The 14,126-nt window shown below is 37.2% G+C and overlaps 1 protein-coding gene and 1 long non-coding RNA gene across 5 annotated transcripts in view; one reads left to right on the top strand and one right to left on the bottom strand.

Moving 5' to 3' along the window:
- The window catches only part of tpd52 (tumor protein D52), a 24,530-nt gene extending 19,908 nt beyond the window's left edge, over positions 1–4,622 (top strand). For all 3 annotated transcript variants that reach the window (XM_023268773.3, XM_023268770.3, XM_023268772.3), the window contains 2 exons: positions 331–379; positions 2,522–4,622. In XM_023268773.3, coding sequence (XP_023124541.1) covers positions 331–379; positions 2,522–2,659 — 187 coding nt within the window. In that variant the 3' untranslated portion in view covers positions 2,660–4,622. The remainder of the gene's footprint in view (positions 1–330; positions 380–2,521) is intronic.
- Positions 3,931–14,126, bottom strand: LOC129350702 (uncharacterized). Of its 2 annotated transcripts, none has more exons than XR_008604190.1 (3): positions 13,824–14,126; positions 12,785–12,933; positions 3,931–7,118 (listed from the first exon to the last, which is right to left on the bottom strand). It is a non-coding gene; the product is annotated as an uncharacterized LOC129350702 (long non-coding RNA). The 2 variants fall into 2 exon arrangements; XR_008604189.1 differs by lacking the exon at positions 3,931–7,118 and adding an exon at positions 11,377–11,871.

The following is a 14,126-nucleotide window of genomic DNA, read 5'->3' as shown; positions in this document are numbered from 1 at the left end:
GAAAACTGGTTAATATTCTGATCAAAGAGGCTCCTTTGAGGAAATACGTCAACTGTTTTTTCCTTATTTCTCTTCTTTTCTGTTTTTATCCTCTCGATTTTGTTTTCATTAAAGCCAACACCTCTTAGCACCTTTTCAGTGGAAAAGAATAGAATTGGGTCACTTTAAAAAAAAAGCTGCGTTGTGTGTATTCAGTATCAGATAACATGACCTCTAAAGGTTGCGCTAACAGTAGATATCCAGCTCCTTCTTTTCTGAATAAAGTTTTTGAAAAGCAATCAGTGTAGACCCATCCATGTCTTTGTTAAATACTCTTTTATGCTTTCATAGGAATGCGCCAACTTTCAAGTCATTGGAAGAGAAAGTGGAGACACTGAAGGTAAAAGCTGCTAACACTCAGAGACCAGGGTCATGTATATAAATGTAGCTGTGACCCTGAAAATGTAGTGATTATGACTCAGACATCCATGCTTTTATCTGACCTCACCCTCAGTGGAAATGTTGACGTGATCACATGGGTGAAGCATGAGCCCAGCTCAATTGCAAGCATCACCCTCTCAATCAGTTTGTCATATCTTTTTAATAGTTTCATCAAATATTCCTTTAGATCACAGAGAGGTCACAATTCACCCTAAACGGCTTTTAGTCACCATTTAAAGTAAAACTTTGTTTGATTTGCTGAACAGAGACGACTATGGGCCACAAGCAGCGACTACATTGATTTTCTTGTGTATTTTCAAGTGATTCTTAGGCACCCTGTCTGAGCTAAAATAAATGAAAAAGTCTAGAGGAATGATTGGAATAATGAGTTAAGCGTAGCTAAAGTTAGCCACAGTAAGCTATTGGTCATACCAGACTAAACAAGGCTGCAGCAGCAGAATTCTTCATTGTTTAAAATTGAGGGAAGTTAGACTCCGCATCAGTGTTTTTATTGGCAGATTATTGATAAATTAAATGCACTACTTCTCTCTGTCTGTTGTCACTGTGGTCTCAGAAATGTTTCTCGAGCAGAAACTGAACAAACTGAACAAGAGGTACAAGCTGTTGCCACAAACCAGGAAATTAGCGTCTCTTACAGCTATGCTAACGGCTAGCAGCTAAGTTAGAAGGCAGCCACAGATCAACCTGAAACAATCTGGAAAACAATAAATGATAATGCTTTAAAATATGGATCTTAATGGACAATAAAAGCAATAGAACAGTGAAATATTAAGAAAGCAGATAAGAACAGCAGGAGCCAAACCGATCAGTTGATCCCACAGAAACAGGAGAGAGCCTAATTTAATCACTTGTATTTCTATTTTACATTTTCATTTAGAATCACACTTAAAAATGAAGAAGTCTTGTTATGAATGACAGGTTCTCTGTTATTAAATGTTGTTGAAACATTACATTTAATGAATGTTGGTTTCAAATATCGGTTATCGGCTGTTCCTGATGACCAATAATCGTTATCAGCATTGCCCCTATGTAACCAGTGGCTTCCTTCTCTGCGTTGTGATGATCTAGTTGACACAAATCTCTTTGGAGGCGATCTCCGTTGATTTTTTGTCCTTCACAGTAGACAAAAAAACATAAAAAATCGTCCATCTTATGAACTCGGGCTCCTACAGAAAAACAATACACATATATTAATTAATAAGTGGGATTACATGACACTAAAACACGCAAACTATAACAGCACAATCTCACTTACCTCTCCTTCTGAATACATGAAGAAAAGGGAGAGGGAAGGCAGGAAAAACACATTTATAGGACGTAGTGGGGCCTCTAAAAGTGTACGTAGGGGCATACGGGATATTATTAATACCATAATTCATATATCATTTATATATAAATAGTAAAAAATCGGTCAACGCTTAGTGAAGATCATATCGATACCTTCCTTGTCTGAAAAAAATCCAAAAATTCAGCAAAAAATTCCCCAAATTTCTGAAAATTTGCAAAACCTTCAGGAAGAAAATTCCAATAATTCCTTAAAAGTTTCCCTTAAAAGTTTTTATTTTTTTTAAATCCTCCAAATTTGGCAAGAAAATCCTTTAAATATTTTCAAAAAATTCCTAAAAATCTTCCCTAAAAATATCTAAAGTGATTACATATATATCAGTAAAATTTCTAATGTTTTCTTTAAGAACATTCACATAAAAATCAAACAAAATCCAGCGAAATTCGCTGGAGTTTGGTTGATTTTTATGTGAATGTTCATAAGAAACATTTTTAACATTTCTTTTTTTCCACCATAAAATGTTCAAAGATTTCCCAAAAATGTTGAAAATGTGGACATCAGAAGTTTCACTGAGAAATATTTTTTTTCCCCCACATTTTCAAACTTTAAAATGGGTCAATTTTGACCCGCAGGACGACACGAGGGTTAAATAATAAATTGTAGAGACTTTTTTTTTTTTTTTTTTTTTTTACAGAGGATAGATTTTCAATTAAATACTTATTGTTGTGTATATATTCCATGATAAATTTGAGTTACACGAGTAAAACACTTTGTCATTCCTCCTCCTCTGTTCAGACCAAGATGACTCCTTCAGGGTCCACCAGTGATGCCGGCAGCCAGGACAGCGGTGGTCCTCCAGCCACCGAGTCTTTCCTCACCCAGCCCGAGGACTCGCCCATCCCAGGAGACGACGACGCACTGAGACCAGTCTAACCCGTCCTCACCTCCCCCACCTCCCCCCGTCCCCTCCTCACATGACCCTGTTGACCCTCCTGAGCCTTCATACACTCCCCTCTCTCTCCCCCAAACTCTTGTGTGCCAGTCTCCCTTTATTGGAAACAAATGACTTCCCCCAAGCTTCCTGTGTGATTTAATTGTCTGCTCTTTTCCCCTGACACGTGCGCTCACTTGTTAGCTAGCGTGGAACCTGAAAGCATGGGATGGGTGCAGGCATGCGGTCTAGCGCCGGTCGTATATTTCCGAGTGTGTCCAGGCTCACTGTGGGAGAAATCCTCCCCGCTGTCCTTTTTTCCTCTCTACTCCTTATCTCTCTGCCTTTGTCTAACCAGCAAAGCTCAGATGCCAAACATGCTCCCAACTTTTATTTTTTTTCTTTTAACACTTTAATGTTTATTTGAGTGTAGAAAATTGCACAAAAGCAGAATATTGTACGCTTACAAACTTTGTTAGAGAAGGATTAACACTTCCTTTGTATGTGAACCAGGCAGTTGTTGGCTTAAAGCGTCTGCATGGCCCTATATTATTAGTTTGTTAGTTATTCTTGAAAGCACTTGTTTGGTCTGCCTCTACTTTGGGGCCATACTTGGTTTACTGTGGGCTACCTCTGTGGGGGCCAATCTGATTTCTGTCTTCTTCTAATTGTGCTAATTTTAAGCTGCCACGCAATCATAAAGTAGTCTAACACTGTGTTCAAGCTATGAATGTATGCCTTTTTCTGTCACATCGGTACAACACTGTGTCATTAATACAACCACTGACTCCAAAGTAGGAATTTCATAAACACATTTCAGAATAAAGCCATCATTTTTCCTTTTTTTTTGTTGCAAAGAGCCTGTCAGAAAATGATCTCCATGCTTAGATAGTTACAGGAAAACAGCCAAGATCAGCAGAACAGAGAGCGAGCAAACACGGCGTCAAGGTTCAGCCTTGACCCGAGGTGAGAGTGAAATAAATGTCTCTTCCAGTGCCAGAGTCAATATTTAAACACTTGTGCATTGTCTCTGCGAGGGAGGTAACACCTAGCCTCCCCCAACGCTGTGTGGAACACAACGAGAAGAAAGGAATGGCAAGAGAACTGTGCACTGGATGTTATTTTGTACACTGATGCTGGGTAATAGTGTAATAGAAGAGCTTCACCCCAGTTTTTCCTCCTTTTTTAGTTGCACAAATGGATCAAAATCAGCCTCTTTTGATAGTATGTCCTCAAAGTGCGTGATTTTACATATTATTTACAGTATTTGCTAAAAAAAAAAAAAACAAAAACGCTGCTTCCATAGAGACCTCTTACTAAATGTGAAAAGAGCGACTAAGGAAAGATCAACATTACATATTAAATGACAGCCATCGTCAGGTGTCGGCTTTACAGTCTCATGCTGCTTCATATTGATTATATCCTAGAAACTATTAAACTACTGAACAATTACTCCCACCAGACACCTTTTTTTCTAATTGGCTAATGTACACAGGGCTACTGATGGAGGTTAAATACACCTTGAAGGGCAAACAGAGCCGACGTGAACACAGCCCAGCCTTCCTCCGATACACGAGCTTAACTAAAAGTGGAGGGATGCGGGGATTTAACAGAGATTTCTAACTCTGCTGCTGCAAGTCTTCCCCTGCTGGCGGACGAGCGGCTCAACACGAATGTGAATCAGCTCTCCACCCACACTCGCAGCAATTAGTGATGCAACTTCACCGCACACTGTGTGGATCAGCAGGATTTCTGGAACTTGTTTTGCTGGATGTTTTTTTTTTTTTTGTAACATCAATACAGTATCCTGTGACACTGCTTTGTGGTCACAATGTGTTCCAGCCTCTTATCTCAGGCGTGAGGATTTTATTTTGGAGTCATGTCAACAACACACGCATATATGTTCATTAATGGAAACGTGGACAAGAAATGTACTCTAATTAAAATACTTTTGAAGTAACCTGACTCAGTGTTAGCTGGCTTTATGTGGGAGGAGTGTGTGGAAGTGTGTCATTCGTTAGCTGAAAGGATGCTTTTTTTTTTTAGATTTAAGAGCATCTAATGTGGGGAAGATGCATTTAAATTCCAAAATATTAAGCATTGCCAGTATACAGTGCAGAAAGCACTTGGGTCAGTATATAATTGAGGGACTTTTGAAGTCCATGGGATATTTCTTGCATACATCTTTATTAAAAGCCAAAAAAAATGTTTTTTATGTTCATTATATTCATGTCTTTACAAATTCCACAATTTATTATGAAAACAATCACATAAAAAATGACTGGATATCACTAAAATGTCAACTAAATAACCATCCCAATTTAATAACAACCACCTTCTAATTAGCTAAACAATAAAATGGGCTTATTCAAAAATAGTTACTCCGCCAAGGAACGGTGGAGATTTGTGATGATCAGCGTACATTTGTCTGTGAATCTGTCTGTCTGTCTGTCTGTGTGAAACATTACTCAAAAACGGACAAACGGATTTGGATGAAATTTTCAGGGGAAGTCAGAAATGATACAAGGACCACCTTATTAAATTTTCACAGTGATGTGGCTTATAGTCTGGTTCCACAGCTCTGTTAAGGATTTCCCATTGCGAGATATAGCTGCCGGCCGGCACAGCGTCGTTGTAACCATGATAACAAGTGAACACTGTGTCAGTTACCTGCTGACAATCATATGATTACGATTCTACTACAAATTGTGATTTATCAGTTGGAAATGATATAAGGAACAAATGATTAAAGTCATAATATCACTAAAACGTCATAATTTAGTGTGTGGTCCAAAATGTGAAAAAACATCATAGTTTAGTATTTTGTCCAAAATGTCACAAAAACTTCATAGACAGAGTATGGACTCACCTGGCACAAAGAAGGAACTCTGGGGAACAAGCAGAACTTCTATGTCGTCCAAAATATGACAAAAACGTCATAGTTTAGTGTGTCTTCAAAAATGTCATTGAAACGTCATAGTTTAGCATTTCGTCAAAAATGTCACAAAAAAGTCATAGTTTAGTTTGTTGTCCAAAATATCAATAAAACGTCATAGTTTAGTATGTCGTCAAAAATGTGTAAAAAAAGGTCATAGTTTAGTATGTCATCCAACATGTGGAAAAAAGTCATAGTTTAGTATGTCGTCCAAAATGGGGTAAAAACATCATAGTTCAGTGTGTCATCAAAAATATCATTGAAACGTCATAGTTTTGCATTTCGTCAAAAATGTCACAAAAATGTCATAGTTTAGTATGTGGTCCAAAATGTGTTTCCTTTACATTATTTCATCATATGGCACGTTTTTACAACATGTTGAAAAATCGCATTTTTTTTCGACATAGTATACTGTGGCGTTTTTTTGCGACAAAGTTCATGATTTTTTTTTGAAAGAAAACCTTTCTGGAGTGTTTTTCACGGCCTCCTTTACATTATTTCATCATATGGCATGTTTTTAGAACATGTTGAAAAATCGTATTTTTTTTCTCGACATAGTATACTATGGCGTTTTTACAATGATGGTTCTACTATGGAACCAGTTTGACATGTTCAGGTGTTCTTTGTGTGAAAACTCAGAGATTTCAAGTATCAGAAGTTGGTTTTCAACTTTGTGAACTTTCTGCTTCAACTGTAAACTAAATTTCCTTCAGTAACCCAGCCCTCTGGACTTCCAGTAAGCTGTGTTCCTATTGGCTGTCCAGGTGGCTGCTTGGTGTTATCAGGAACACCTGAGCAGCTCAGTGTCTTCCTGCTTTATGTAGCTGCAGACAAACATTTCCTCTGCTTCTCTTCACCACTGAACTGGGTTTGGCTCCATTGCTTTAGTTTCTTCTTTAGGCGTTGGCTTGCAGCTTCCAGCAGTAAAATCATCTTTAATGTGTTTCTTGGTGTGTTTTAGGGCTTTGTACTGGATAGTTGTCTTGGTAAATGTGGTTCTTTAGCCACAGTGAGCACATGGTGCTAATGTGTGCAGTGATTAGTGGATTTGGTGCAGCTGAGTTGTGTCTTTATCTTGGCTGTAGTGAGTCTTTAGAGGTCTTTGGTCAGACACATTCTGTATTCTTGTTTGTGAACCAGCGTTGGTTGTCCAGAAGGTAAGAGTTCCTGTCCTGATTTTCTGTTCTCAGAGGTTCTCTGGTAGGCTGCAGGAGACTTTAGCGTTTGGGTTGTACTAGTTTGGTTTTTGTATGGTTTCATTTGGACGACTATCTTGAGGCCACTCCATGTGGTTTAGTGAGGTTTTCTGCAACAGTTCTACAAAGCAACCTGCAGCAGAAGAGATTTTGAGAGTTTTTAGGAAGTTCTGGAGAGCAGACTTTAGAGCAGCAGAAACATTTGTCAGCAGTTTGAGCAGGAGAAGGTGAGCTTCAGAGTAGAAATGAGACGGAAACCTTCTTGACCCGTGTGTTGAGGTCCTGTACCAAGAGTTTGAGCAGGTTGTGAAGAGTCTGTAGTTCTTTGGTCTGAAAGCACAAGAAGAGTCGACTCATTAAAGGAGAAAACAGGAGATATTGTTGGTTCTTCTGTCGCTCTGCAGTTTCCTTAGACTGAATATCAAGTTTATATTTTAAATGATTTACCATGTAAGCCCAAGCAGACTTCAATAAACTCCCTCCATCCCCTGGACACAGCATATTTTATTACCATGTTAAATCTTTTTTTTTTTTTTAAATATACTTTTGAGTTTTAATCATAGTTTTAGCATAGTTTTTTCTCTTTGCTTGTTTAGTTTTGTCATCTGTGTGAAAGGTGCAAAACAAATAAAGTTGAATTGATAAACTGAAAAATTGACTGACTCATGATTGTGACAACAGAAGTATTTTCGTTGTGATTTAAGGGTTTATTTCATTTTTAAGGTTGGGGTTAAAATCTTGACAGAAAAAAAGATTAAAGAAATAAACTACAGTAAAAAAGCAATTAAATCAACAGAAAAAACATTTAATAGAACAAAACTTTTAAGAAGTTGTATTATTAAAAAATATTTTTTAAATGTTGAATTATTGAAAATATTTTCTCTGTAATTTTTAATATCTTATTTATAAATAAACATTAAATACAATTAAACTACATTAAACAGACAAAATATTGAATTAGATAATTAAACAAGATACAAAACATGTCATTATGAAATTAAACAAAAATTTTAAAATAAAAATATTAAAAATTACAGAGAAAATATTTTCAATAAACATTTAAAAAATACAATTAAACAAGAATATTAAACATTTAAAAAAATACTAAACATTTAATTAGATTATTAAACCTTTAAAAAGACAAAACATTTAATTAAAAATTTCAATGTTTAATTAAAAAATTAAATCTTAAAGACAATAAAACTTTAAATCAGAATTAAACAGAAAATACAATGAAGCATTTAAAAAGAAAATTAAACATTAAGAGGTGGTAAAACATTTAAAAAGAAAAACAAAGATTTAATCAAAAAATTAAACATTGGGAAAGAAAAGGAAATTTTTCAAACAAGCCGATAAAACATTTGAAAAAACAATTAAACATTAAAAAGACAATACATATCAAAATCAAATCAGACATTAGAAAAGAATAAAAGATGAAAAAAGAGCAAAACTAAACATTTAAAAAGAATCAAACTAAAGACAAAACATTTGAAAAGAAACCAGTTAAACTTTAGAAGATCAAATTAAACAGAAGAGACAATAAAACAATGAAAAAGAGCAAAAACATAAAGGTCCTAAAGCATTTTCTAGTCTGAAATGAAAACATCAAGTTGTTTCTTCAAACATTTCCTCTTTCTATGTTCTTGGTTTGATTGTGGATAGATTTACAAAGTGCTCATTTCAGAAAACTGCTTTCCGGATAAAGTCTACTAGTAGTTGAAGGCATTTATCAAACTAATGTTACCTTCTGATCTCCACAAACTTTACTGTTCAGTGAAGAGAATCAAAGTTTGTTCAGGATTTCTAAAAAACCCACAGGTGAATGTCTGAGAAGAACTCAAATGGATGGTCTAAATGTGAAATCAAGACTCATGGTCACAAGTTTTAAGGCTTCTGTTAACCAGAAGGTTCAAACTAACAGAGAAGTACTGAGAAACTTTTAACATTTCAGCCCTGAGACTGTCTGAAGGTTCAAACTAACAGAGAACTACTCAGGAACTTAGAAGATATCAGTCCTTGGACTGTCTGAAGGTTCAATCTAACAGAGAACTACTGTGGGACTTAGAAAATTTCAGCCCTCAGACTGTGTGAAAGCTCAGGTCCTGAGGACTCGGGAGGTGTGGAGGCTTGGAAAGTCTTGGAACTGAGGGTTCAACCCTCCAGCACAAAGGCCGAAGTCCAGCCTCCTGAGAAAATCGGTCGAGTCGAGACTCGAGTTAAAAAAAAACTCGAAAACGACAAAAAATAGATGATAAATGCGCAAAAAAAAGAAGAATTAGTATCTGAGCAGATAGCTCAGGGGATAAGAAGACAGACTCCCAAGCGGAGGGTCGCAGGTTCAAGACCCACCACCGGCCTTTTTCTTTGTTTGTCTTTGTCAGGATTTCAATAAAATTTAAGAAGTGTCTGGTCTTGAACCAGCGACCTGCAGCTCCATAGGCAAATCCTTAACTCACTGAGCTACAGATCAGATGAAAAGAAATGATTTCGTCGTCCCTTTGACATCGTAGTTCCTCAAGTGACCACATGGGTGGAGCCGAGGCGGAGTCTGGGTGGAGTCAGGGCGGAGAGTGGGCGGGGAGGTGGGTGGCGGCCTCCCCCTCTACTCCCCCACCTCCCCCCACCACCCACCACACCTTCCCCCGCCCGACGAGTTCTTCGAGTCTCGACGAGTTCTTCGAGTCTTGACAGGTTTTCCCGAGTTTCTGGAGTTTCCACGAGGTCGGAGGCAGAACAACTTGTCATGAAGAGGTGTTGAAGTCAGCCAGGATGGACTGACTTTTTACAGCGACTAGAAGGAAGACGACTAGAAGAGCAGGTCTTTAACCACCATCCATAAAATCCATGGACTCGCTCCAGAGAAATGAAGGGAGAGAAACTTTTATCAACCTCCATCCAGATGTTCAACCTGATATCTTTACTTTGACATTTTTAGCACCACAAACCTTTAGTATCACACTTTATTATCATTTATTAGGACTTTAATGGAATCCACCAGCAGATTTACTTTTTGTTGACAAACTTTATTCTTGTTGTGGGACTGCAGTATTTAAAACTCTTCCTTCTATTTGACCTCATGTTTATTAGTTTTAGTGGAGAAAGTTATTTTAATTGTCGATTAGTCTCTTAAAAACCAAATAATAAATTGGATTAGTCAAGAGGTTTAAATGTCTTACTTTGTCATATTTTAAATATGACAAAAAAAATATAAAAATAAAGTCTTGAGACAATTTGACCTGTAATTGGCTTTATATAAATAAAATTGAATTAAGATTGTATGTATGTTGTAATGTTGGAGCAATTCAGCCATATATGTTGGAAATTTTTTTTTCAATTAATCTGTTGATTGTTTTCTCCAGTAATTCATTTCTTGTTTTGGTTTATAAAATGTCAAGCCCAACTATATTCAGTTTACTGCCATAAAAACCAAAAAGATTTACATTCATGATGCAGGAATCAGGCAGTTATTCACTTTTTATCTTAGTTTAGTCAGAAAGATAGTTGATAATGTGTGAATTGTTGCAGCTTGTGAGCCTGAAAAGGTTTTAATCTTTGGGGCCGAGTGTCAGAAAACATTTAGAAACCAACATCAACAAAACACTCAACAAAGATTTGAACATCATTAAAGGGAAATCCAACTTTTGCATGACAATGTCTAATTAAAGGACATTTATTTCCAACATAAATGTGTGACATTCATCCTCTGGAGCTTTCTCTTCACATCGTCTTCCACCTGGACTGGTTTGGTCGGGAGCATGTGCAACAAACATTTGAAAAACTGCACTTTAACATCAATGAATGACACTGAAGTATAATCTCTACATAAATGAGACTGAGTCTGGATGCGCTGCTCTTTCATTAACTCCTAAGTTTAGGGAAAGTTCAAACAAAAGAGGACAGTTCAGATACGACTTGAAAATGAGCTTATTTTGAACAAAGATGTCAGACTTTCTGAGCTTCAGCAAATCTAGCAAGATATTTTAACAACAAGCAACTCAAGAGATCCAGAAGTTGGAGAGAGTTAGCTTTAGCTGAGCCAAAGAACATGTGGGACGCTAACCTAGCAAACATTTCAGACTTTTCTCTGTGAATTCTGAGAAATAATTTCCTATTTAATGACAGAGCTACATATCTTAACTCAGTCTCATGAAAACAGACTCTAATTCAGTGTCATCCATCCATATTAAAGTGCTGTTACCCAAAATGTTGCATGAGCTCCAACAAAACCTGTCCAGGTAGAAGGCCACTTTGACAAACAGGAAGTGGACGATTCCAAGCAGATTTATAGAAGGGGGAACTGGACTGTACTAAGTGTGGTCGAGTATAGAGGGGTGTTTTGTGGGTTTTTAAGGCTGATAATGATTATTAGTGAGACATTTGGAGTAGATATTCATTTGCAGTAAATGAAAGTATTTAAAATCTTGGAGTTAAACTTAGAAGAACACAAACTCTAACAGAAAACTTTGTTGATACATTTTTGTTTTGTTTACAGATGTTAAAGGAATTTTATTCGTGACGTATAACCAATCAAATCACTCCAGAAGACAGAGCGACCACAGGTAGATAAAGGTTCAGAGCCAAAGTAGCGCCATTTTTAAATGTATTTATTACCGTAAATCAGTAAAAAATAAAATACTGATAATCAGTAAATCAGTCAGCCCACAATTACTACAATTCTACAGTTGATGTCTCTTTCCTTTGACTTGTTATTTGTACAATATACGATGTATATTATGCCGTTTTTTCATCCCAAAGGCTATACTATGATGTTTTCTAAGAGACATACGATGCTACTCTGTTTATTCTGGCCCTGCACTCCTCCTCTGTTGTTTTCTGGATTGTACTCAGCTTCATGCCTTCGTCCACCCGGCCTCCGTTGACTCGTTCCACCTGCCGTCTCTGGAGCTGAAGCTGGATTGGAACAGACCAAAGTACAGTCCAATCATGATGCCAGCTGCCTCTCAAAAGGCTCCTTCATCTGGCAGGTGGCAGCACTTCTTCTGAGGGGAAGCTGAGCTGGACCAGCAGAACTTTGGAGATGTGTTCCAGTGGTTGGTGGATGTGTGGGGAGATAGAGAGAGACCTTTGAATTGTTCACAAAGGAAAACAGGGAACCTATTGGTAGTTTTAGTTTAGGGTGCTACTGCGGTGTGTTTTTGGGCTTGAAGAGGTGAACAGGAAGAGTTTTTTTTGTATTGATTATCTTTTACTTTGTTCCTGGTTGGAATGCCCATCAATGTCAACGTGGAGCTCACTTTTAGTTCTGTTTATTTATTTTTATTTTACTAACACCCATTTGCTTTTAACTCCCTCACATGTTGTGTTGTTGTAAACTTACTCTTTCAAATAAATACTTGTCTAACCCTCTGGAAACCAGCATTTGGACTGTTTTTGTGTTGCTCCTCACCTACTGACAGCTGTGGGCTAAAGGCTATATTGTGACGTTTTTAGAGCGACATGCTATACTATGATGTTTGTTGGGCGACATGCTATACTATAGGCTTTTTTAATTGACATTACTATGATGTTTTTTTGTTTTGTTTTTTAGCAACATATAAGAATTTGAAGTTTTAAAAATAACTATACTTTTACTTGTGCAATGAAATATTATTCTATGACATTTTTTAGATGACATATTTTACTCTGATGTTTTCTTGAATTACATACTATTTTGACAATATACTGCACTATGACATTTTTTGAACCACATATCATACATGACAATTTTAGGCAACATCCCATCATTTTGCGCTTTTTGAACCACATAATAATCTATGGGGTTTTTTGCCGACATGCCATACTATGAACTACAGGCCATACTATGTTATTCTTGAGTAAAGTATACTATACTTTGACATTTTCTGAACTACATCCTATACTATGGTGTTAAACACAGAGTGCTTTGATTACATATTGATTTATAATCTAGATTTTTTTCTGTTTTGTTTTTTGACGGGATTACCACAAACCTGACCGTGAATACCATTGACACTCACCTGAGGGAGACGCTGCGTAAGATCTCGAGGCTGCTTGGTCGTGGTCTTTCTGGTCCTGTTCCAGAACGCCTTCATCAACTACGTCTTCTTTTGAAGAGGCCCTCAGATGCTGCAATCTCTGACCTTAAGGAGGAACTGCTTCTTTCACTCTGTAACGAGACGGCGGTTATTTTAAAGACCCAGCTCCTGGCGGCTTTGAGTGAAAATTTAACATCCATCAAAACAGAACTACAGACAGTTAAATCTGAGCTGTCAGTCAGTATTTCAAACATCAAGTCCGACACGGGCGTCCTAAAGCACACTGTGGGTGAAACGAAAACTTCACTCTCCACATCACCAACGACATTGTCACACTCCAAAGCAGAGCACCTGTCTGCTGAACTTTTAAAAGTGGACTATGAAAAGTGGAAACCTACATGGAGTAAGAAAAGTAGACAGACCAGTAAATAAGTCTGTACACAACATATTTAAAAAGAAATCATGCTAATAAATTAAGTCCAAAGAACCAAATTAGCTAATATACTGGAGACCAAAGTTATTTAATTTGATTAGTATAACCTTGTTTAGTAACATTTCAATGATTTGAGAGCAGTCCTAAAGAATTGCCTGTAATCCCAATCATAAAATGGGTTTGGAGGAAGAACATAGATGGTAATCTGGATATATATGAGTTAGGCTTTATAACTACTATTGGCAGTATTGGTGGTAGTAATAGCAATGTGACTACTACTAGTAGTAGTGGTAGTACACATTACTGCTGCTGATACTGGCACTGCTACTACAACTTGTAATACTATTACAAATGCTGATACTACTTCTACGACTCTAACAGCTGTTTATACTACTACTGCTGCTTGTACTTTTAGTATTACTACTACTGCTTGTACAACTATACTACAGCTACTATTAATCGTCTGGTATTTGGTTGTCAAGCTGCTAGCTCGCGTTAGTGTTTTGCTAGTGGCTAACTAGTTAGCTCATAGACTGGAAGCTCTCAACAAGATTTAATGATGAAAAAAGAGCCAAAAACTATTCTTACCTATGAAAAGTCATTCCAAGTTTCCTTGTCTCAATCGTATGACGTAGTGTGTAATTGTATGCAGCACAGTGATCCGGCATACTTGTTGTTTCCGTTTTCACGCCGTCTACATCAACGGAATGCACTGAAACTTTATCCCCACTAGCTTAGCCTCGCTGTAGCACGCAGCTCATATGCCACTAGTCTGGTCCGACGCAGCCTCGATGATGACGTTTCGCGAGTACGTGAGAACGCAAGTACGGACAGTTACGTACTGAGAAACGGTCATAGTCTTCTTACCGCAAAGGTACAAAGCTGCTCGTC

This window comes from Amphiprion ocellaris, chromosome 15 (assembly GCF_022539595.1).
Source record: "Amphiprion ocellaris isolate individual 3 ecotype Okinawa chromosome 15, ASM2253959v1, whole genome shotgun sequence".
Classification (NCBI taxonomy): domain Eukaryota; kingdom Metazoa; phylum Chordata; class Actinopteri; family Pomacentridae; genus Amphiprion; species Amphiprion ocellaris.
Note: the sequence above shows the minus strand (reverse complement) of the source record. Positions and strands in the feature narration are given on the sequence as shown.